The 21427-nt window shown below is 40.2% G+C and overlaps 1 protein-coding gene across 2 annotated transcripts in view; it reads left to right on the top strand.

Moving 5' to 3' along the window:
* Window positions 1-141: 141 nt before the first annotated feature.
* Window positions 142-21427, top strand: part of INSR (insulin receptor) — a 109758-nt gene continuing 88472 nt past the window's right edge. For both annotated transcript variants that reach the window (XM_054013499.1, XM_054013498.1), the window contains exons 1-2: window positions 142-231; window positions 14073-14624. In XM_054013499.1, coding sequence (XP_053869474.1) covers window positions 156-231; window positions 14073-14624 — 628 coding nt within the window. In that variant the 5' untranslated portion in view covers window positions 142-155. The remainder of the gene's footprint in view (window positions 232-14072; window positions 14625-21427) is intronic.

The following is a 21427-nucleotide window of genomic DNA, read 5'->3' as shown; positions in this document are numbered from 1 at the left end:
CCTGGCTCCCCGCTTCCTGGGCAGGCGGCCGGGCGCTATAAGGGGGCGGCGGCCCCGGGCTCTCGCCGGAGATGCGGCTCCGGGCGCGGCCCCCGAGCCCGCGAGCGGCGGCCTGAGGGCGGGCGGGCGGGAGCGAGGCGGGCCCGGCCCGGACCATGGCGCTGAGGGCGGCGGCGGCGCTGGCGGTGGCGGCGCTGCTGGGGGCCTGCTGCGGCCCGAGCCGGGGCGAGAGTAAGTGGCGGGGGCGCGGCCTAGTGGGCGCGCGGGGCCGGGCGGCTCCGTCCCGCTCCGCGCCCCTCAGGGGGAGCCGCGCAGCTGGCGGGGGCGGCGGGGACCCGGGGCCGGGCTCGGGGCCGAGCCGTGCGCGGCGGGGCGGGGCGGGGGGCGGCTCCGCTGCCCTGGGCTGTGTGGGGAACAGCGGGGCCGGGTTACGGGGTGTCCCCCCCCCGGGCGCTGCCCCCCGGGTCCCGGAGCTGCTCCCAGGCCCGGCCCGGCCCGGCCCGCGGGTAAAGGTGACTTTACTCTGCCGAGCTGCGCTTGTCCTACCTGGTTCAGCAAACCCAGCCCCGGGGAATGGAGACCTCGAGCTCTCCTGCAACTACACACACCCCATACCGCTGTACCCAGCGCCATCCTTCAAAGGGGAAAACCTCTTGTTCCAGACAGTGTCCGAGTGTCCTGTCCCAATAGGGCACTCTGGGAGCTGGGGTCACCCCCACAGCCCTCACTTGGTACCCTGCTTCCCAGCCGGTCTGCCACCTTCCCTCCCATCTACCTTGTACCTGAGCAGCCAGACCTGGGTACGAGCAGACTGCCTGGATATTGGAGCAAATGCTCCAGGACTCTTCGTCCTTAGCTGTGGACTTTCTTGCTTTTAATTTTTTTTCTGTCACAACCAGTGTATTTCTTAAATGTAGGTTTTGGGGTCTGAAGTATAATTATGTGCAGGAGTTGTCTTAAATTATCAGAAAATAGCCTACTGCATGTCTGAATGTTAAAAGGGAAGTGTTCTTTGGAAGCTCCCAGAAATTCAACTAGTGTGCGAAGTACCTGCCTATAGCTGAGATCGCCTTTTAAAAAGATACTGTGGGTGTTTATTTTGAACAAACAAAATTCCTTTAAATAGACTTGGTCATGAGTAAAATACCTTATTCCTACTTTGCTTGGCCTACTCTAGTTGGAGTTATTTGTTTTTGAATTTTTATTTTATTTTGATTTGGGGATAAATGAAAAATCTTTAGTTTTCTGAGTTGCTGGTAACTTTACCTTAGTGGCCATTAATATTTACTTCTCCAAAATATTTTGAAATGGGACCTCTAAATTGACTTCTGAATCAGGTTCTAAAACTGTTTCTCTTAAATGTGGCATTTGGCATGTGAAGGGGGTATAATTGTATCATCTGTCTATATATAAAATAGGGATCTGAGAGACTTAGCCCATGCTTTTCTGTTGGCATTTACGCTACAAGTAATAGAAGGGTAGCCGTGTTAGTCTGTATCCACAAAAACGAGGAGGAGTCTGGTGGCACCTTAAAAACTAACAGATTTATTTGGCCATAAGCTTTTGTGGGTAAAAGTACAACTACAAGTAATGCCTTTGTGGGTCTAATTTGTTTTAAATATGACAAAGCATGCCACTCTAGCCTTTTCTATGCCATGTTAGAGGATTCTAACTGTAGTTCCCTCTCACTTCTCTCTTTTTTTGGTTAATTTCAACACCAGATGTAGTTCCAGAAGGCTCTTAGCTCAGTGTAGGCTTAGAGTTGCAAGGGTATGAAATTAACCACAAAAATATTCTTAGGCAGGCCTTGTAGTCTACAGGTATTAAAAGCAAGGGTGTGGAGAGAAGTTACATTAAAACAATAATAGTAAGAACCTGCAGTAGAGGGATTGGGGCGACTCATAAATGAAACTCACAACTATCTTAGTTAGCTAATGTCAGACCATTGTTTTCTATGGCTGATTTTGTTGGATAAGGTTGCTTAAATAAATTACTTTAGCTAGATTTTTTTGTTTTAATGTAGAATGTTTGTTTGTTTTTATAGAAAATGAAAGCACCCATTAGTAAATATTTTCATAAAGAGAATTAAGTACTGAAATTTGTTCATTTAATAACTTTCATTGTACTTGGCACATTTCCCACAAAAGGAATTAATATCAGTAGGGTGGTTCAGAGTCCAGATACTGCAATGATGGACTTGTCACATACATACAATAATAAAGGGTACAAAGCAGGAAACACCTCTGACTGCTGGAAAATCAGGCTATTTGGCTGGTCGTGTAATCAAAAATACCTCCCCCTCTTCACTCACAAGCTCTTTAAAAAAAAAAACAAAAAAAAACAATTATTTATTTATTAACAACAAATCTTGAAAAGGATTACTATTGTATTTTTCATCTAGGAGTTGAGGTACAGTCAGCAAGCAGCCCAAACTGTGGCCTGTGGAGATATGTGAAGTTTTCTCTCTCCAGTGCACAACACTAATATTAATACCGTTACAACTTTAATCCACGGACCTCAAAGTTCTTTACAAATTGTTACTGTTACAAATTGCTGTTATTGTGGCTTTCTGTAGCACCTTTTGTTCTTGGATTGCATGTGTGTTTATGAACATAATGAATTAATTCTCACATCATCCTTGTGAAATAGGGAAGTATTATTTCTGTTTTACAGATCGAGAAATGGGAGCAATGCCCATAGAGTCAGATTATAGCAGGGCCCATAATGGAATTTAAGGATATTTCTACATAATTTTATTATTTAAACAGTGCCATTAGTGTCCTAGGCATGTTACAGATGTGTAGGAAGATGAGGTCCCTAGTCCAAAGAATTTTCAGTTTAGTCTTGACTCCTGTTTCTCTGCTCTAACCACTAGACCACATATAAAACTCTGTCTTTGTAAAGCTCCTTAAAAGATGCCCCTCCTTCCCCCAGTTCTTTTAGTTCTATCATATGCTGAGCATCACCCTGGAAGTCAACTTTGCTCCTGTGAGTTTATAATATGAAAAAGTCAATGGTCGCTACAGTTATACAGGCCTTCTCTCTTGTAGTTGTAGGGTTCCATGAAATATTATTTTATAAATGGAAACTGTCCTCTGCCTGCAGCCTGGAGAGGTCCTAAAATGAAAAGCACTTATCACCAAAAATAACCTGTTGAACCTTTCACAGGGCAGTCCTGGGGATGGCCATCTTGCTGAAAAAAGTTAGAGACAAGGTGGTGAGGGAATATCTTTTATTGGACTAACATCTGTTGGTGAGAGAGGGAGAAGTTTTCAAACAACTCAGAGCTTTTCTTCAGGTCTGGGAAAGGTACAGAGAGTGTCACACTAAATACAAGATTGAACAGATAGTTTAGCATAAGTAGCAAATATTCTAGGGCAGGGGTTCTCAAACTTAATTGCTCCATGGTCCCCTTCTGCAACAAAAATTACAACCCGACCCCAGGAAGGAGAACTGAAGCCAGAGCTCCCCCCACCACCTCGGGTTGGGGGACACAGCCAATGCCCAAGAGCTTCAGCCTCAGGTGTGTGTGTGTGGGGAAAGCGGCCTGTAACTTGAGTCCCATCACCTAGGGCTGAAGCCCTTGGGCTTCAGCCCTGGGCGGTGGGGCTCAGGCTTCAGCTTCTGCCCCAGCAAGTCTAATGCCACCCCTGGTGACTCCATTTAAAATGGGGTCATGACCCACAGTTTGAGAACTGCTGTTCTAGGGGATCATTCCAGATGAAGTGGCCTGGTAACAGCCCTGTGGTCATAAGACAAAAAGGGGGATTAGGGGGTTACAGATTGTTGTAATGAGCCATAAATCTAGTGTCTTTATTAAGACCATAATTTTTAGCATCTAGCAAAGTTATTAATTTAAGCTTCCAAGCTTATTGTTTGAAAGTGTTGTGTAAGTAAAAAAAAGTTCTCATTTGTGAGACTGGCAGCATATCTGCCTCATGGCAGAGACTTGAGGCCTGACTGCTTCCTCTGAAGTCAATGAGAGCTTTCTACCTGAACTCAAACTCCTCTAATATCTACTTTTTCACCCTTTTGGTTGTCTAGTTCCGAACACCTTGGCTCAGTGGATTCATCTTTGGTTGCTCCAGTCTGTCATTTGTCTTTGTAGAGGACAGGCACAGCAGTAAAGAAATAGGCTCCTGGGGCAAGGGATAGCTCAGTGGTTTGAGCATTGGCCTGCTAAACCCAGGGTTCTGAGCTCAATCTTTGAGGGGGCCATTTAGGGATCTGGGGCAAAATCAGTACTTGGTCCTGCTAGTGCAGGCAGGGGGCTGGGCTCGATGACCTTTCAAGGTCCCTTCCAGTTCTAGGAGATAGGATATTGTCATTAATTAATTTATTTATAACTTTAATATATAGAACATAAAAATGGTATAGAATCCCAGGTTTGGGGCGGAATGCAGAGTGCAGCAGGCCAGGCTATGGCATTTGTGTGTGATTGGCACAGGAGAAGCTGTCTCCAGGACACAGGGGAATTGTCCTTGCCTTAGCAGAGGCCTTCTCCTTTCTTACCTACAGGAATGAATGCAGCAGCTGCCTCACAAGGTCATCTGAGGTAGCTTAAGGGTAAATGAACAGACTCTCACCTTCATCAGAGCCTTACCTGAACCTGCTTCACCACACAGACCTCGCTATCAGGGGTGGCAAACTGAAGTTTAAAATTAAACAGTTTAACCATTAGATCTTTTTCTGTTTGTTAAACCATTAAAGTAGGTTGAAAACTGGCTTTTGCAGTCCCTTGCATTGAGGTCTGACCTGGCTGGTAGTACTCATGACCTCTCATCTCAGCAAGGTGGACAACCCCAGTCACTAGATTCAGAAATTGCCATACAAGTAAGAGAGAGAAATACTCAGAAGCGCTCTTTCCTCTTCCCATATCATATTCCTCAAAACAAGAGTTTATTATGTGTAAAGTGTCATGCTTTTGGATTGAGCAAAATGAATGTTGTTTTCTGTTAGTGATTCAGTTACTGAGGCAGGCTGTATACGTTTAAAAAACTATGGCGTTAATATGTTAAATGGTCTGTGGTCTTCTTTTCATGAACAGTACTATGTTATCTCTGACTTAATGGATAAAGAAACAAAGCTCTGGAGTAGTGAGTCATTAAGGTTTATTATCCACACTGTTTACTATAAATAAAGTTTAGGTTCCAGAATTTCTCCCAGTCACTGTATTTTGAAAACCAAAGCTGACATCAGATGTAGTTTCTCCATTCAGTACCTTAGTATTGCTGCCAAACTAGTTTGTACAAGAGGCTCTGCCTGTCTTTACGGCATGTATTTTAGAAAAGTTGCTGTGCCTTGCCATTTAATTCTTTCTTGGTGGCCTGATTAGAAAGGTCTAGAAATGGTTTATTTTATTTATTTAATTAAAGTTACTTTGAATAACTTGATAACCGAGGATGCAGGAGTATTTTTTACTCCTCCCATATGGCTGCTGTCCTATTTGGCTGTCCCTTCCCTTTTTGTTGTATGGTGGAGAGAGAGAGAGCATGCAGCCTGGGCTTGATGCCTATTCCCATTGAGATTAGTGTCCAAATGTATTATGTGATGTCATAGATAAAATTTGGCTCACTATGAATGTTGTCAGCAACTTTAGTGGGAGCAATGGTGGACCCTAGTATATACAATATGGTGGAGCAGATATTTGAGGCTCGATCCCTTTCCTTAAAGTTTCCAACATCAAAGCGGAACTCCGCTTATTTGTCTTGAAGAAAAACTCACTAACTGGCTTCTGAACTTTTGTCTTTCTTTTGGGAGCTAATTTGACCATTTTTCATATTCCGTTGTTGCTGAATTTTTCCCCAAGAAGAAATTGCCAAGAGAAGCTGGGAAAAAAACCCTTGTTCCTTTGGTAATATGAAGTTATAGGGCTGACGCGAGAGTGGCAGCAGCACAAATAGAAGGCTCAAATAGCTGGGTGGAATTCAACAAATATATTCAGGAAAGACTTTTTTTTCTATTCTACAGTTCTGAAGTTTTATAAAATATTCTTAACTGTCTAACTTTGTGATGCACCATGAAATGGTGTTCACATAGCATGGTGATGGCCGTAGAATGAGAACCTGAATAGAATAAGAAGTCATGAGCAAAATCCCTTGTAAGTCAATAGATAAATTATGTTTTTTTTTAAGAATTTCCACAGAAATGTGAAATTCTACAAAAGTTTCAATACAATTTCATTTAAAATTGCTATAACCTTAGATAGGTTTCAGAGTAACAGCCGTGTTAGTCTGTATCCGCAAAAAGAACAGGAGTACTTGTGGCACCTTAGAGACTAACAAATTTATTGGAGCATAAGCTTTCGTGGACTACAGCCCACTTCTTCGGATGCATAACTTAGATAGGTTGTGCCTTTAAAGAAGTTGTTGGGTATTTTAGAAAAGAAGCTCTTGACCCGTGATTGTTTTTTCTAAGGATTCACCTAATGCTAACTCTTAAGCGATAAAAGACTTGGATAGTTAACTTACCATTGCATCCATATACTAAATAATTTGCAGTCTGCTATATGTGTGTCTAGTGGCCTTGAACCCTGAGCTTTTATTCTTGGTAGTAATTCCTTTCTTATGGAAAAGACTTGAGTAATATTTATTGTCTTTTTCATTTCCTAGAAGTTAACTGTATATATTTAAATTACATTAAACAGAGCTTTATATGTGTCAAAGTAGCTACTCCTGTATAACAACTTTGTCTGCTGAAACTTGTTACCTGTGCATTTGGTAAGCAGAAACCAAGAATTAAGCTGATTGTGTTACTAATCCTATTTTAGTTGCACTTGTGGTTTATGCATTGAATATCAACGTATTGTGATGGTTTTTCTTTCTGTTGTTTCTCCTTTTTCTAGAGGAAACCTGTGTTTTAAGTGTCAGGTTAAGTTTTATTTGGTAGTCGATTTATGTTCTTTATGAAAAATAGCTTGATTTTTTTACCTTTAATAATACTCCTGATCCCTTTTTAAAAATTAAATTTTAATAGAAAATATTCTCTTTTCTGGCAAGACACTTGAATCTGCTAATGGGAAAATAATAAAGAAACTTGCCTCCCTAGCCATCAGTTTTGCAGTTTGTGTGTGGCTGCCGAGAAGTGCATGTTCCTTGCTTCAAAGCATCCTTAGAAGAGTTTGCTGAAGTTTTGATGCTTGGCACCGATTAACTAATAATCATGTTACTGCTCCTACATATTCCTCTTTGTTGCCCCAAATAGCATGTGTCCTGGCACTTCATGAGAAGCAGCAACAAGGCCTCCAGCAAAGTTGTTGGCCTCTTGGTATGGCCAAAAATTTAAAACTGTATTTGTTATTTTGAGATGTCTTGATTTTTAAATGGAAAAATGATGCTGAAAACATTTGCTTTGTTAGAATGAACAAACTCCTTACCATGTCATTTCCCCCAGTTCCCTCCAAGATTATTTCATATCTTGCTAGCTATTATCTAATTTAGTGTAAGGCTAGTTACTAGGTTGGCAGAAATAGTGCATATAGATGAGATACTGCTGAGCTAAATGTAATAGTTTGTATGAAATTTTAAGGCTTTGGGGGAAAGCCCCACTTTGTGGGTGTCACCCCCAACATGCATTTGCTGTCCTGAAAGCATCCTTCCCCTTCTAACTTGCTCTGAAGAAATACTAAAACCATCCATGTATGATGTGTTTAATTTTCTCCCAATATTTCTCATGTTTGGGGTGCCCAGTGAGAGAGTTTGTTGATTCCCTCCCACCTTACCCAGAAGCAAGGGTGGGGTAAAAGAGGTTCTTGTTAGCTGGTCACAAGATTCCCTGTCCCACTTTTAAAGGCAGACATTTTGATGTGCTGTGTACATTGTAAAATTCTTCTGCTAATGATTTTTGAAGCAACTTGGATGTAATGCAAAAAAAATCCCATTGAGTAATATTATTGCTCAGTCTCTAAATATTGCCAGGTTTAATTTTTATTTGCAATGAATCAGTTTTATGAACAATTGCTATGAGGTTTTCCTAGAAATTATATACAATTGTTTTTTTAAAAAACACCACCACATTAGGGGTCTGTGGAAAACTGAGCTCAGAATATTCATTGCCTTTAAACTGCTAGGTTGTGTGTTACACCAGTTAGTAACTTCTTAAAATGGCAACACGCGTGGTGGTTGTATAATGAGTGAGGCTTATGTATATCGTGGCACGTGGCCAAAGGCCTTGTGCTTCCAGCACCCAAGAAGTGTGTTGTGGGAAACAAGCCTTCCCTGTAGTGTGTTCCTGCACGCCCTTGCAAAGATTTTTGCTTCTCTTATGCTTTCAAATGAGTCAAACAAATAGAACTAAGCGTTTTTTAAAGACTAATCTAATGCACTGTGAGCCTTTTTAATATGTAACTTTGAGTATGTTTTACTGCAAGATCCCAAACGCTAGTGTCTTTGAATGCATTGGACTCAGTAAGCTACTGTGAGAGTAGATGGGTTCAAGTGGATGTGGGTGGATGAGCAAGAAACTAGGCCTTATCTGTGTGGCTAGACTCCTATGTTCATGCAGGGGGTGGCACTCTCAATCTTTATTCCTTTATAAGCTGCAGCACCTATTTTCTGTTGGTAGGGTGCTTTGATTAAATTCTGATTTAACACACCAATCAGTAAGCAAGCCAGATCTCAAATATTAAATGGCTTAGTATTTAAAGAGGAGAACCCATTAACTGTGCCTCACTTATTTACAAGCTAATCTAAGTGGTCGTATTGTGAAAGCGTACATTTAGACAGCTTTAAAACAGTGACTTGCCTACCAGGCCATAATGGCCCAAGATACTTGGAATTCATCTTGAATGTCTGTGTTCAGTGGAAGAGTCTCTGTTAAGAAACCACATAAATGACTTCAGGGTGTGGTGGTGGTGGTGTTGCATATAGTCTTTGTGAGGAAAAAAATTCATAGTGTAGCTTTCATATGCGTGTAGAAGAGAAAGTAAAGGTTGCAGGAAAAAGTTACAACAGTCTTTGGAAGAGCTCTTTTCAGGGTGAAGTAGCTACGGTGGCTTTATTCTATAAGAGAACCCAAGTGATATTATTTTTTTAAGTTTAAAGTTATTACTGTAAATGTCAACTGTTAAACAAAACTGTTTAATTTATGGTTTGATTTGTATTTGAAGTGGATAGAAGGCCTCTATAGTAAGTTAAACTAGTCTGCCTTTGCGTTCAGTGTTGTGTCCTTTGGACTCAAACATTGAAAAGTACTCTTGGATTGGTGGCTAACTTGATGTTTTGGGGTTTATGAAAGAGGTAAAATCTGAATTCAGTTGCCTAATGTTACTCCTGTTGGCTTTATTAAAGTAAATGTAATGAAACCAAGTTAAGACAATCTGTTGGCCAACTTGCGAAGTACTGTGCTTTCAGGCTGAAAGCAAATCTTAGTAGTAGTATGTGTGCTAGGTACGTCCATGGCACTGAATACAGGAAAAGTGCAGTGTTGTTTTTAAGATTTATTTTATACTTACTTGCAAACCACATTTTGCAATTAATCTGCTAGAAAAATGGCTAAATTATTCCAATTATAATTAAAAATCTCTCGCTGCCTCTTGTGTTGATAAGAAGCTTTGAATGTGGATTCTAAAGCTTTCAGCCACCCAATCCTCATTTAGATTCTGATTCAGGAAGGGATTTCTGCACATGCAGAGATAAGTCTTTACTGAGATAGCAAAGCAACTAGACAAGGAGAATTCTCACAAGTATGAAAGTTCTAAACGTATCACGTTTATGTGCTAATTAAATTTCTATGGAAAATTGTTTTAACACCTCAGCAGAAAGCAGGGATGATATCAGTGATAGAAATCAAAGATAAATGCATCACATGCCTTACAAAAGTTAAAATGAAGAGGCACAAAATGCTCTGTCTAGACTGAACATGCCTCAGTTGTTGGTGTTGTTTTGAAAAGTAGCCAACTTTCAGTCTTGAATTTCCATATAGTGATACTCAGTTGCACCACTAATAGTTAATACTTTAATTTGTGCAGTGCTAGCAGCATGCTAAGTGTTTTACAGATAAGTATGGAAACTATCCACTTGCCACAAACAGTTCTGTGAGCATGAACAGGGTCTAGATTTTAGAAACCTCTCTTCTAAAGCTGTTTTTATCATGTAGTGCCATAAACGTGCATGTTTATAATACAGCTGAATAAGTCTACTCCAGCTAAAAGCTTAGTGTATAAAATCATCTTAAGCTTTTGCTTTAAAAAAAAAATTTGACTTCAATTCAGATTAATGGGAACAGATTTAAATAATTCTATCTTGGAAGATTTGACCCTGATCTGTGTGGTACTTATCTAAAGATCACAGGTAGAAGGAGTGACCATGAAAGGTGCTTATTGACAGTGAGGTATTTGAGTAGTGGCTAAAGAGTTTTAAGAACAGAATTCGATGTAAAGAATTTGTAGAGGTTTATTCTCCTGTACCTGTGACCTTTTAAAGGGATCTCAGTCAAGGGTGACAGTCTGCAAATTGTACTTAAAACTTTCATCTCACAGCAACAAAACAGTGTATACATGCAGTGTCGCTGTGGCATCTGATGCAATCCGAGCAACAGAGCTGTTTGTATGGATGTTAGTTGAATTAGGTTACTGGCTCTGGATGGTATAATTGAGATAGAAGTTCATAATTTGCAATAGAGATGAAAAGTCTGTATGATCTTGCACGGTTTTGTTTTCAAAGGCATTTATTGGTAGCTGCACTGGAAGATTGCTAATTAAGTACGCAAGTAGATATACTGGTACATTCAGGTATGGAGTTAGACATGCAGGTAAATGTTATTAATGATAACTGTTTTAGTTTAGCATTGTTGTTTACATACAGTTCGATAAGTAGGTGATTGGTCTGACATTGTAATATCCAAATAGAAAATCCTGGATCTTCAAATATAACTTTTTGAGAGAGGAGCTGTAGACTCTGAATCAGAAGAGCTGTCACCAGGGATCATTTTGAAGAATGCTTCCAAAGGAATTTTGATAGGTTAAGGAGACTGCAGCGTCCAATGCTGTTAGAGACACACACATTTAAATAACTCAATACGTAGTCCGAATACTAAGGTTAGAACCAGTTACTAAAGGAGTTATAACTTTAACTAACACTGGGATAGGCTTAGTATGTCTCATGTTACTCACATTTTGGTTAGTAGCTCCTGCTCTGCAGATTGCCTCTTGCAAATAAAAGGTAGGATTGATGTATAAAAGCAAACAAACCAAGAAAAAAAACCCACCCAGATTTAATGCTGATTTTCTGTTCTAGTGAGTTTTTAGCTCACTTTCCACTTGACTTTTATTTTGTGGTGGCAGAATGTTTACAAGCATCCAGGAATACACACATCTTTCTCCTCTGACAGGAAAAGAAGGGTGTATGCTAACGGGATTTTAGTATCCTCGGAGTGATGTCAAGAACAGGTTAGATGCAGCTGGTGCAAATTGGTATTTGACTACTACTACCATCTGACCTTTTCACTTTAGCCTTTTACCTCTCTTCCTCCCCATCCTTGTTTACCTGAAGCAGTTATCCTGCATTTGGGAAGGCAAGCTGTTACCAGCAAGGGTAGGATTCTGCTTCATGATCTGTTTCTGGGGATGCTGCAATGAAACATATGCTATATCTGACCATCCAGAGGCTGTGTACGCTTGTGGAACCCTCCTTGTATCCTGTGCTGATTAGGAAGCAAGTTCGCCCTGCCATTGGCATAACATCTTGCACAACAGGATTTTGTTTTAATATTTCCATGAACAGAAGTTTTTTTTAAAGAGAACTTGTGATACAAAAAGGCAAAATATTATCCTACCAAACCCCCTCTCTCCTACTAAAGGAAATTCAGGAAGATGGGAAAAGGGTTACCAGATTCCATTTAGTCCATCCCCTTAGACCGTGCTCCTTACAAGGCTTTGTCCTGTCCCTTTACAAAAAATGCCAAGAAATGGTACTTTTGTTAAGAGTGCCAAGAGCCCTATACTGTGGATATGTTATCAGTCCAAGTGCCATATGCATTTTTATGTGCATGCAAATTTTACTGCCTTGTAGATTGATCATTAGAACTGTATTTATTTTTCTGGAATGAATTCATTTCCCTCATTTCCAAAAATCCTTTGATGGTAACTAGTATTCCAGATGATAGGGGGTGAGGTGGGAGAAAAATAACCTTTTTCAATCAGACTAGGAAGGCAATTGAGAGTTTCAGGGAGGATGTTCTAGAGAGGTCATGGTGTTGGGCATAGAGAAAAGAATTTTGCATTAACAGTTGAAAGTTTGTGTGAAAGGGAAGAGCAGGTTGGTGCTAAAAGAATAGAGGGGATGAAGAGCAGTCTAGAGAGAGAGACGAGATCTGACAACAGCGGGAGCAAGTCCACGGAGGATAGGAAAATCAAGGAAGATAACTTTGACTTGATACTGAAATATATGATCAGCCTGATTTGAAGAACAAGGTGATGAATTGTGCATTCTGTGCAGGTGAGCAAGGGCTTGGGGGTCACAGGGAACAGAGTGGCAGTAGTCAATACAGCTTGTTCAGCCTGGGGTGATTGAAAAGGGAAAGAAGAATCAGTAGACAGAGTGAGGGATGTCTGCCTCCCCTCCCTTATTGCCTTGAGGAGAGATGGACTGAGCTGAAGATTCAAAATTAGAACCCAGATTTGGTTCCTTCACTTGGCAGTGTGGCTAGACAGAAGGCCTGAGCTCTGTGATGCAATAGTGGAGTGGGTAACTTCAGCAATGGTTTGTTTGGGGCTTTGCAAGACATCTTTTCCTGTAGTAGGCTTTTTCAGTAGACTCTGTGTTTTGATACTGTAGTTCTCAGCCTGGTTTTGTAAAAAGACTCAGTCACATGTGGATTTTGCGCTGTCACCCAGTCCTGCACCAGCTGTTGCAATTGATCTCCTTGGTGAATTTGTTTTCTGTGCCTAGAGCAGGGGTTCTCAGGACAAATTATTTGGTGGCATCAGAGTGCTGGTGGCCATTCTCACACTTTTTCCTAAAATACTTATTAGCTTTAGGAAAAACAAACAAATATGCACATATACATGTCCAAATTATTGTAATTTATTTACTGCTAGCTATAAGTCTGTTGTGAAAAGTGATATTAATAAACATACAAGTATCACTTTTCACAGCAGACTTACTCAGCCCTGGATGGGAGGTCAGGGAAGGCAGACTGGGACTGGAGCCTGAAGCCCCACAGCCTGAGTTCAAAGCCCTGTGTCTCCAGCAACCAACACCAAGGCAGTGCACCCAGGAGCAACAGGGAGGGGGAGGGGCCGCGACTTTGCCTCCCCCACATCACAGCCCGGGAGACTGGCTGCAAGAAAAGCCCCAGCTGGCAGCATTTGAGAAATGCTGGTCTAGAGTTGTAAATACACCCAGGTTTCTTTGGTTCCTTGTTTCATTGGTACCTGGTCTTACGTTTCTGTTTTTCTTCTAATTTGAGCCATGTGTGATTGTTCACTTTGCCAGTTTTCTCTCTGGATTATTGGTTCTATTGAATAAAATGCTTAACTAGATATTGCAGGGAAAAGGTTTCCAACCTTGGAATGTAAAAACAATAAAATAAACTAATCTAGAAATATCATTATTACCCTCTCAATAAAGGCCAAGCTAGAGTATAGGCTGAGTTCTTTCATTTTCACAAAATTTCCTTCGCTAGCTCAGTCCCCTGCATACGATGCCATATTGCCCAGTTACTCCCATTAAATCCTTTTGCATTAATTGCATAATCTGACATGAGGTAGGTATGGTGTTCTCTTTAAATACTTGCCAAAAATCCTTTGCTGAATACATACTTATTCGTCTCTTGTGAATGACAGATGGCTGTCTAGAATACTGTTGCTTCAATGTGGAAACTCCATTCACAGCAAACAAAAAATTCTAGAAATTGCAGATAACAAAGACCTATGAAGTCTTCTAGCCCACACCAACAGGCACATATATGCAGGATTGTTCCTTGCAATATTTCCTAGTGCTTAAGCCATACTACTTTAAAATGTACACAGTCATGTTCCGACTGTGCAGTGTATTGTACAGTGGTTGAACTTTTTTTTTTTTTTTTTTTTTAAGAAAATGGTCACTTGCTTATTTCTGTTCTTTGCCTTCCAGTTTGCGGGAGCATGGACATCCGGAATAACCTGACCCGGTTGAATAGGCTTGAGAACTGCACTGTGATCGAGGGCCACTTGCAAATATTGCTGATGTTTAAAACCAAGCCTGAAGATTTCCGTGAGCTCAGCTTTCCCAAACTGACTATGATTACGGACTACTTACTGCTCTTTCGGGTATATGGCTTAGAGAGTTTAAAGGGGCTTTTTCCCAACCTCACTGTGATTCGAGGAACTCATCTCTTCTTTAACTATGCTCTGGTCATTTTTGAGATGGTTCACTTGAAAGAGATTGGCCTTTATAACCTGATGAACATTACTCGAGGTGCAGTGCGGATCGAGAAGAACAATGAACTGTGTTACTTGTCCACAATCGACTGGTCTAGGATTTTAGACTCTGTGGAAGACAATTACATCATTGCCAACAAGGATGACACGGAAGAGTGTGGAGATGTGTGTCCAGGAACTGTGAAAGGAAAAAGCAGCTGCCCATCTACTGTAATAAATGGCAATTTCATTGAACGCTGCTGGACCCATGATCACTGTCAAAGAGGTAGGAATACAGAGCAAAATATTGTTTTGATTTTGAGAATGCTGTGCTGGCAGCTTTGGCACCATCCTTGCTGCCATTCAATATGTCTAAGTACTACTATATATATTCTCTGATAAGCTGCTACCTTTTATTTCAAATGTGGATTTACATTTGTCTTCAAATGTAAAAAAGAGCACAGTTAAGAGAGTTTATGGCATTTTAATTTTTCAAACATTTTCTTATTGCACAGCTTCCTTTTTAAAAGGACCCCATTCTAAAATAGCTAATAATACCCTAAGCTGCATATTCAGCTTTTTAAACTGTTCCTGTAATTTTTTTTTACCTCTCTCCCCAACCCCACCCCTGGTTATGTGACTAATTAATGGAAATTTCTTCAAGATCCCCCTTCCCCAAAATAACATCATTATCCACCTGTCATCTAGCTTCTTTATAAAGAAAATTACTGAAATTTTAAATTTGTAAACAGTTTAATGATCTGTGTGTATGTGCACGTGCTCTTTCTTCAAATGAAGAATGTGATTATATATAATGTTTACATTTCAACTCTGTAGTTGCATGGTAACTTTAAAAAGTAAATACACATTTAGTTTGCTTGCTTGCAAAGTCATTCACACACACACTCTCTCTCTCTCTCTCTCTCTCTCTCTCGCATATTTTCGTTTCCTTTTACAAAACTTGGTCAAAATATTTAGAGTGGCAACACTTGTAATTGACATCCAACTTGAAAAACATACTTGATAAGTTGTATTTTAACTTACTTATCTTTGAATTCAAGAGCTCTGCAATTTGTGTTCTCAGTAGGAATGTATATTTACTTATTCTCTGCCTGCCTACCTCAAGTTGTTTTGTTTTGTTTGTTTGTTTTTAAGTTAATTGTTTTTAATCAGTCATAAGTGGTGAAAGTGTTAACAAACATGCACACTAGTCTCCTGGTAACTATAGCAGAGATTAAATGACAGTTCTCGAGCTGAATGTGTTACTGGATCCTTGCTGCTTCTGTTCTTGTGCCATCCACAATAATCTTCAACCAAGGTTGCCTTAAAGTGTGTGATTGTTTTGCTAAGCTTAAGGTAAGCTTGTATGAATTGTACTCTGGTTTTTGTTTGTCCAGGGGGTTCTCTGGAACAACTCCTTATGCCATAGATATCAGTGTCTTGAAATCTGATCTTGAAATCTGCATTTCTGGGGCTTACCTGGTGACCTCAAACAACTATTTTTTTAAACTACTGAGGCTGAGACGAAATGCAGTCAGTTGATCTGTCAAAGTTCTCAGTAGGATCATTGTTTTGGAATAAAATAAACCTTGCTGAGGTTTATATTTGGAGTTTAATAAATTAAACTTAATGCAGGTTCTTCATTTTGGTATTTGGTGCGTAGATGCTAAGGTGATGGGTGCTTTAAATCCGTGATTCTCAAACTTTTGTACTGGGGACTCTTTTCACATAGCAAGCCTCTGAATGCAGACCCCTTTTTTAAATTAAAAACACTTTATATAACACCATTATAAATGCTGGAGGCAAAGCGGGGTTTGGGGTGGAGGCTGACCGCTTACGACGACCCCCCACATAGTAACCTCACAACCCCCTGAAGAGTCCCGACCCCCAGTTTGAGAACCCCTGCTTTAAATGCTTAAGGTAGATACATAGTGACTGTAGAGAATATGGAGGGAGAATTTTGCCTAGCTTTCTCCAATTTGAATTTCTGAAATGTTGGCTTTCCCTCTTCCTCCTCCGTTGTTCATAGAACCATAGAATATTAGGGTTGGAAGAGACCTCAGGAGGTCATCTAGTCCAATCCTCTGCTCAAAGCAGGACCAACACCAACTAAATCATCCCAGCCAGGGCTTTGTCAAGTCCGACCTTAAAAACCTCTAAGGATGGAGATTCCACTACCTCCCTAGGGAACCCATTCCAGTGCTTCACCACCCTCCTAGTGAAATAGTGTTTCCTAATATCCAACCTAGACCTCCCCCGCTGCAACTTGAGACCATTGCCCCTTGTTCTGTCATCTGCCACCACTGAAAACAGCCGAGCTCCATCCTCTTTGGAACCCCCCTTCAGGTAGTTGAAGGCTGCTATCAAATCCCCCCCTCACTCTTCTCTTCTCTTCTGCAGACTAAACAACCCCAATTCCCTCAGCCTCTCCTCGTAAGTAGTGTGCTCCAGCCCCCTGATCATTTTTGTTGCCCTCCGCTGGACTCTCTCCAATTTGTCCTCATCCCTTCTGTAGTGGGGGGACCAAAACTGGATACAATACTCCAAGTATGGCTTCACCAGTGCCGAATAGAGGGGAATAATCACTTCCCTCGATCTGCTGGCAATGCTCCTACTAATACAGCCCAATATGCCGTTGGCCTTCTTGGCATCAAGGGCACACTGCTGACTCATATCCAGCTTTTCATCCACTGTAACCCCCAGGTCCTTTTCTGCAGAACTGCTGCTTAGACAGTGGGTGCACAGCCTGCAGCAGTGCATGGGATTCTTCCTTCGTAAGTGCAGGACTCTGCACTTGTCTTTGTTGAACCTCATCAGATTTCTTTTGGCCCAATCCTCCAATTTGTCTAGGTCACTCTGGACCCTATCCCTACCCTCCAGCGTATCCACCTCTTCCCCCCCCCCCCCCCAGCTTAGTGTCATCTGCGAACTTGCTGAGGGTGCAGTTCATACCATCATCCAGATCATTCATTGTTCTCATTTTCTATTTGTAGAGGTATTGTCATTCCCTGCACTGCAACATTTCCTCTAGTCACAGGAATCTTTCTTTTAAAAAAAATAGTTGTGTTGCTGCAGAGACAAGATACATAAAATAACTTTTGAATCCTCCCTCAACCTGTTTGCATTGCCTGAGCTGAAACATCATGAATAACTGATATATTGATGAATACTTTCATGTCCAGTGTTTGAGCTGTAGTGAGTTACATATTATGTGGGAGAATTCTCCTCTCAGAGATCATTGACTGATAGAAAATCCACATGCATAGGGACAGCAGAAACTCCAAGATGAGCCATGTGCCTCTAGGAAGAGAAATTTGTCCTTCATCTACTGCTCCGCTTTCTCGGCCTTAAGAAGGTGAGTATAGTAGTTGCTTCCAATTATATTAAAATAAAGAGCTGTCTACCTCTCTAAACAATGTTAGACGTCTTCCCCTTTTGAACTGAAGTGTTCACCATGTAGTGACGTGTTCTGAATGGGAGCCGTGCTCTTCTGAAACTCTGGCCCCAGTTGTGGGTGCTGAGCGTGCTTTAAAGTCTCTGGCCTTTTCACTTCAGGGAAGCTCTTGCAGCTCATCCTTTAAGGTATCTGAGGCTTAAAATTTACTGCTCAATTCCTGCCCATTCCCCAAAATAAAATAGAGACCGGCTTGATTCTGATTGTGACTGTTACACAGCAGTTTATTTGTAGAGCAGTTTAAAGATATATAGTCACTCCTTCTGGCGTCACTCTGCTGTCTCTGTGGTTCAAATTATGCCATGATTGATGATTGGAGCGTGGATTAAATACCTCTATTCATCATGGAATTTCCCTTACCAAAGTTATATATTTGGAGGGAGCAAGCAGAGCTTTAATTTTCTAGGTAATGCTGCTAATAGAGGGATCAGTATTTTTCCATTCAGGAGCAAATAAAGGAACAGCTCATTTTAAAATTTTACCTATCAGGCTCTTGTCACTTACTTACCATTATGCTCTTGCACTTGGGATTTCTCACATGCTCTTTTCCTTCATATGACATGAGCCTGGTCTGCTTTTCAACAACAATTTTCAAAGTCACAGCAAATTGGATTAAACATTGCTAGCCCTGCTCTGAGTCAGGCTTCCCAGATAGTTCTGCTTCAACACTCAGCTCCCCACAGAGAAGATCCATCTGACAAACCTTACTAAGTCTGGCCTGCTGGGACTCCACTGATGAACCGCAGTAGGGGAGCAGGATGAGTAGAGACACAGAAAAGTCTGGTGTGGCTGGTGCTGGAGGGTAGCTAGGGAGGCAGCAGACCTAGGGAGCAGGGCTTCTGTCTGTCCAATTTGCCTCTCCAGTAACACTCCATACACTTCCCAAGCCCAGCTTCCTTTTCTCCCATCACCTTGTCTACTGCACATCCCTGACCCATTTCATGTTTACTGTTTCTCTTTCTTTGTTTTTACTAGGGCTGTCAATTAATCGCAGTTAACTCATGTGATTAATTCAAATTAATCGCGATTAATCACAGTTAAACAATAGAATAGCAATTGACATTTATTAAATATTTTGGATGTTTTTCTACATTTTCATATATGTTGTATTCTGTGTTGTAATTGAAATCAGATTGCATATTTTTATTATAAATATTTGCACTGTAAAAATAAAATTATTTTTCAATTCACCTCAGACAAGTAGTGTAGTGCAATCTTTGTTGTGAAAGTACAACTTACAAATGTAGGGGTGTGTGTGTGTGTGTGTGTGTGTGTGACAGACATAACTGCACTCAAAACCAAAACAATGTAAAACTTTAGAGTGTGCTAGTCCACTCAGTCCTACTTCTTGTTCAGCTAATTGCTAAGACCACCAAGTTTGTTTACATTTACAGGAGATGCTGCTGCCTGCTTCTTATTTATAATGTCATCTGAAAGTGAGAACAAGCGTTCGCATGGCACTTTTGTAGTTGCAAGGTATTGCAAGGTATTTATGTGCCAGATATGCTAAACATGTGTGTGCTCCTTCATGCTTCTGCCACCATTCCAGAAGATATGTTTCCATGCTGATGATGCTCATTAAAAAATAATGTGTTAATTAAATTTGTGACTGAAGTCTTTGTGGGATAATTATGTGTCTTCTACTCTGTTTTACCCACATTCTGCCCCATATTTCATGTTATAGCAGTCTCGGATGATGACCCAGTTTTAAGAACACTTTCACAGCAGATTTGACAAAATGCAAAGAAGATATCAATTTGAGATTTCTAAAAACTAGCTACAGCACTGGACCCAAGGTTTAAGAATCAGAATGGCCTTTCAAAATCTGAGAGGGTTGAGGTGGTGGAGCATGCTTTCAGAAGTCTTAAAAGAGCAACATTCTGATGTAGAAACTACAGAATCCGAACCACCCAAAAAGAAAATTAACCTTCTGCTGGTGGTTTCTGACTCAGATGATGAAAATGAACATGCATCGGTCCGCATTGCTTTGGATCGTTATCAAGCAGAACCCATCATCAGCATGGACACATCCTATGGAATGGTGGTTGAAGATCAAGAGACATATGAATCTTTAGCACATCTGGCACGTTAATATCTTGCAATGTCGGCTACAAAAGTGCCATGCGAATGCCTGTTCTCATTTTCAGGTGACATTGTACAAAAGAAGCAGGCAGCAGCATCTCCTGTAAATGTAAACAAACTTGTTTGTCTTAGCGACTGACTGAACAAGAAGTAGGACTGAGTGGACTTGCAGGCGCTAAAGTTTTACATTTGTTTTATTTTTCAATGCAGTTATTTTTTGTAGATAATTCTACATTTGTAAGTTCAACTTTTATGATAAAGAGATTGCACTACAATACTTGTATAAGGTGAACTGAAAAATACTATTTCTTTTTTACAGTGCAAACATTTAATCAAAAATAAATATATAGTATGCACTGTACACTGTACAAACAACATGTTTGTAATTGAAATAAAAATATTTTAAAATGTAGAAAACATCCAAAACTATTTAAATAAATGGTATTCCATTATTGTTTAACAATGTGATTAATCATGATTAATTTTTTTAATCGCTTGACAGCCCTAGTTTTTACTCCTTATTTTTATCAGTCCTAATACTAAAAACATTGACTTCTGCTTCATAGCTAACTGTGTTTCAGCAAACAACTATCCACAAGGCACATGTCCAAGTCTCTGAATCACACTCAAACAAATCACTAATTCTTGCCAAGAATTTTTTAGTTGGAAATCTATAAAGTGTTATTTCCAAACTAAAAGTATCTATTTCAGTAAGATTTCCATCACTCTGAGGTCAGAGTTAAGGTTGTGCATGAGAGCAATTGCGCTCACATTCTCCGGTGAGATTTTGAGGCAGTCTGGTGTGTATAAGGTGTCTCTTCTATAAAGACTTTTCAGTCATTTACTTGTGAACCAAGGGTGGACTGATTTTTATATCACCAGTTTTAATCCTGATTTAAATCTGCAGGTAGGAAACCATGATTTAGGTAATTTTAATCTTGTTTTGCATTTATATATTTTTAGTTATTTTCTTAAAGAAAAGTTGATTCTCATTGGTTTTTAATCTTTGAAACATGTTGAACATGCTACTAAATATAGCCTTTACACTAATTACATTTGGTACTTCTTTTTAGTAACCAGAAAAATACACTACATACACTTTTATTTAAGTAATTATATAGCTTAACATGCATTTAATCCGCTTCTTACATTTCTTAACATAAATGTAAAAAGTTATTTACAGTTTTTCTATTTACCAGATGACTTTTTACTTGGGGATTTAATAAACAAAATAAGTATTATCTGTAGTTTAGTTCATGATTGTTTTTGGTCACCATGTCCTTTAAGATTTTAGAACTAGTAGATCTCACCCAACCACACCTGGTTTGTATTCATATATTGGAAGTGGAGAATAAGTTTTTCTGTCTTTTCAATTCCCATTTGGTTTCTTAATAGACCATTCAAAATTCACAGACCTGAACTAGTTGAATAAACTCACATGAAGAAAATATTCTCTCTGGACCTGCAGAAGCCATTACTGCTGTCAAAAGCTGGTATAGCACTTCAGCAAACTGGTTCCAAGTGCTCAGCCAGTGACTTCCACCACTTCAATA

This window comes from Malaclemys terrapin, chromosome 24 (assembly GCF_027887155.1).
Source record: "Malaclemys terrapin pileata isolate rMalTer1 chromosome 24, rMalTer1.hap1, whole genome shotgun sequence".
NCBI lineage: Eukaryota > Metazoa > Chordata > Testudines > Emydidae > Malaclemys > Malaclemys terrapin.
The sequence above is the reverse complement of the archived record's forward strand: the minus strand, read 5'-3'. Positions and strand labels throughout refer to the sequence as shown.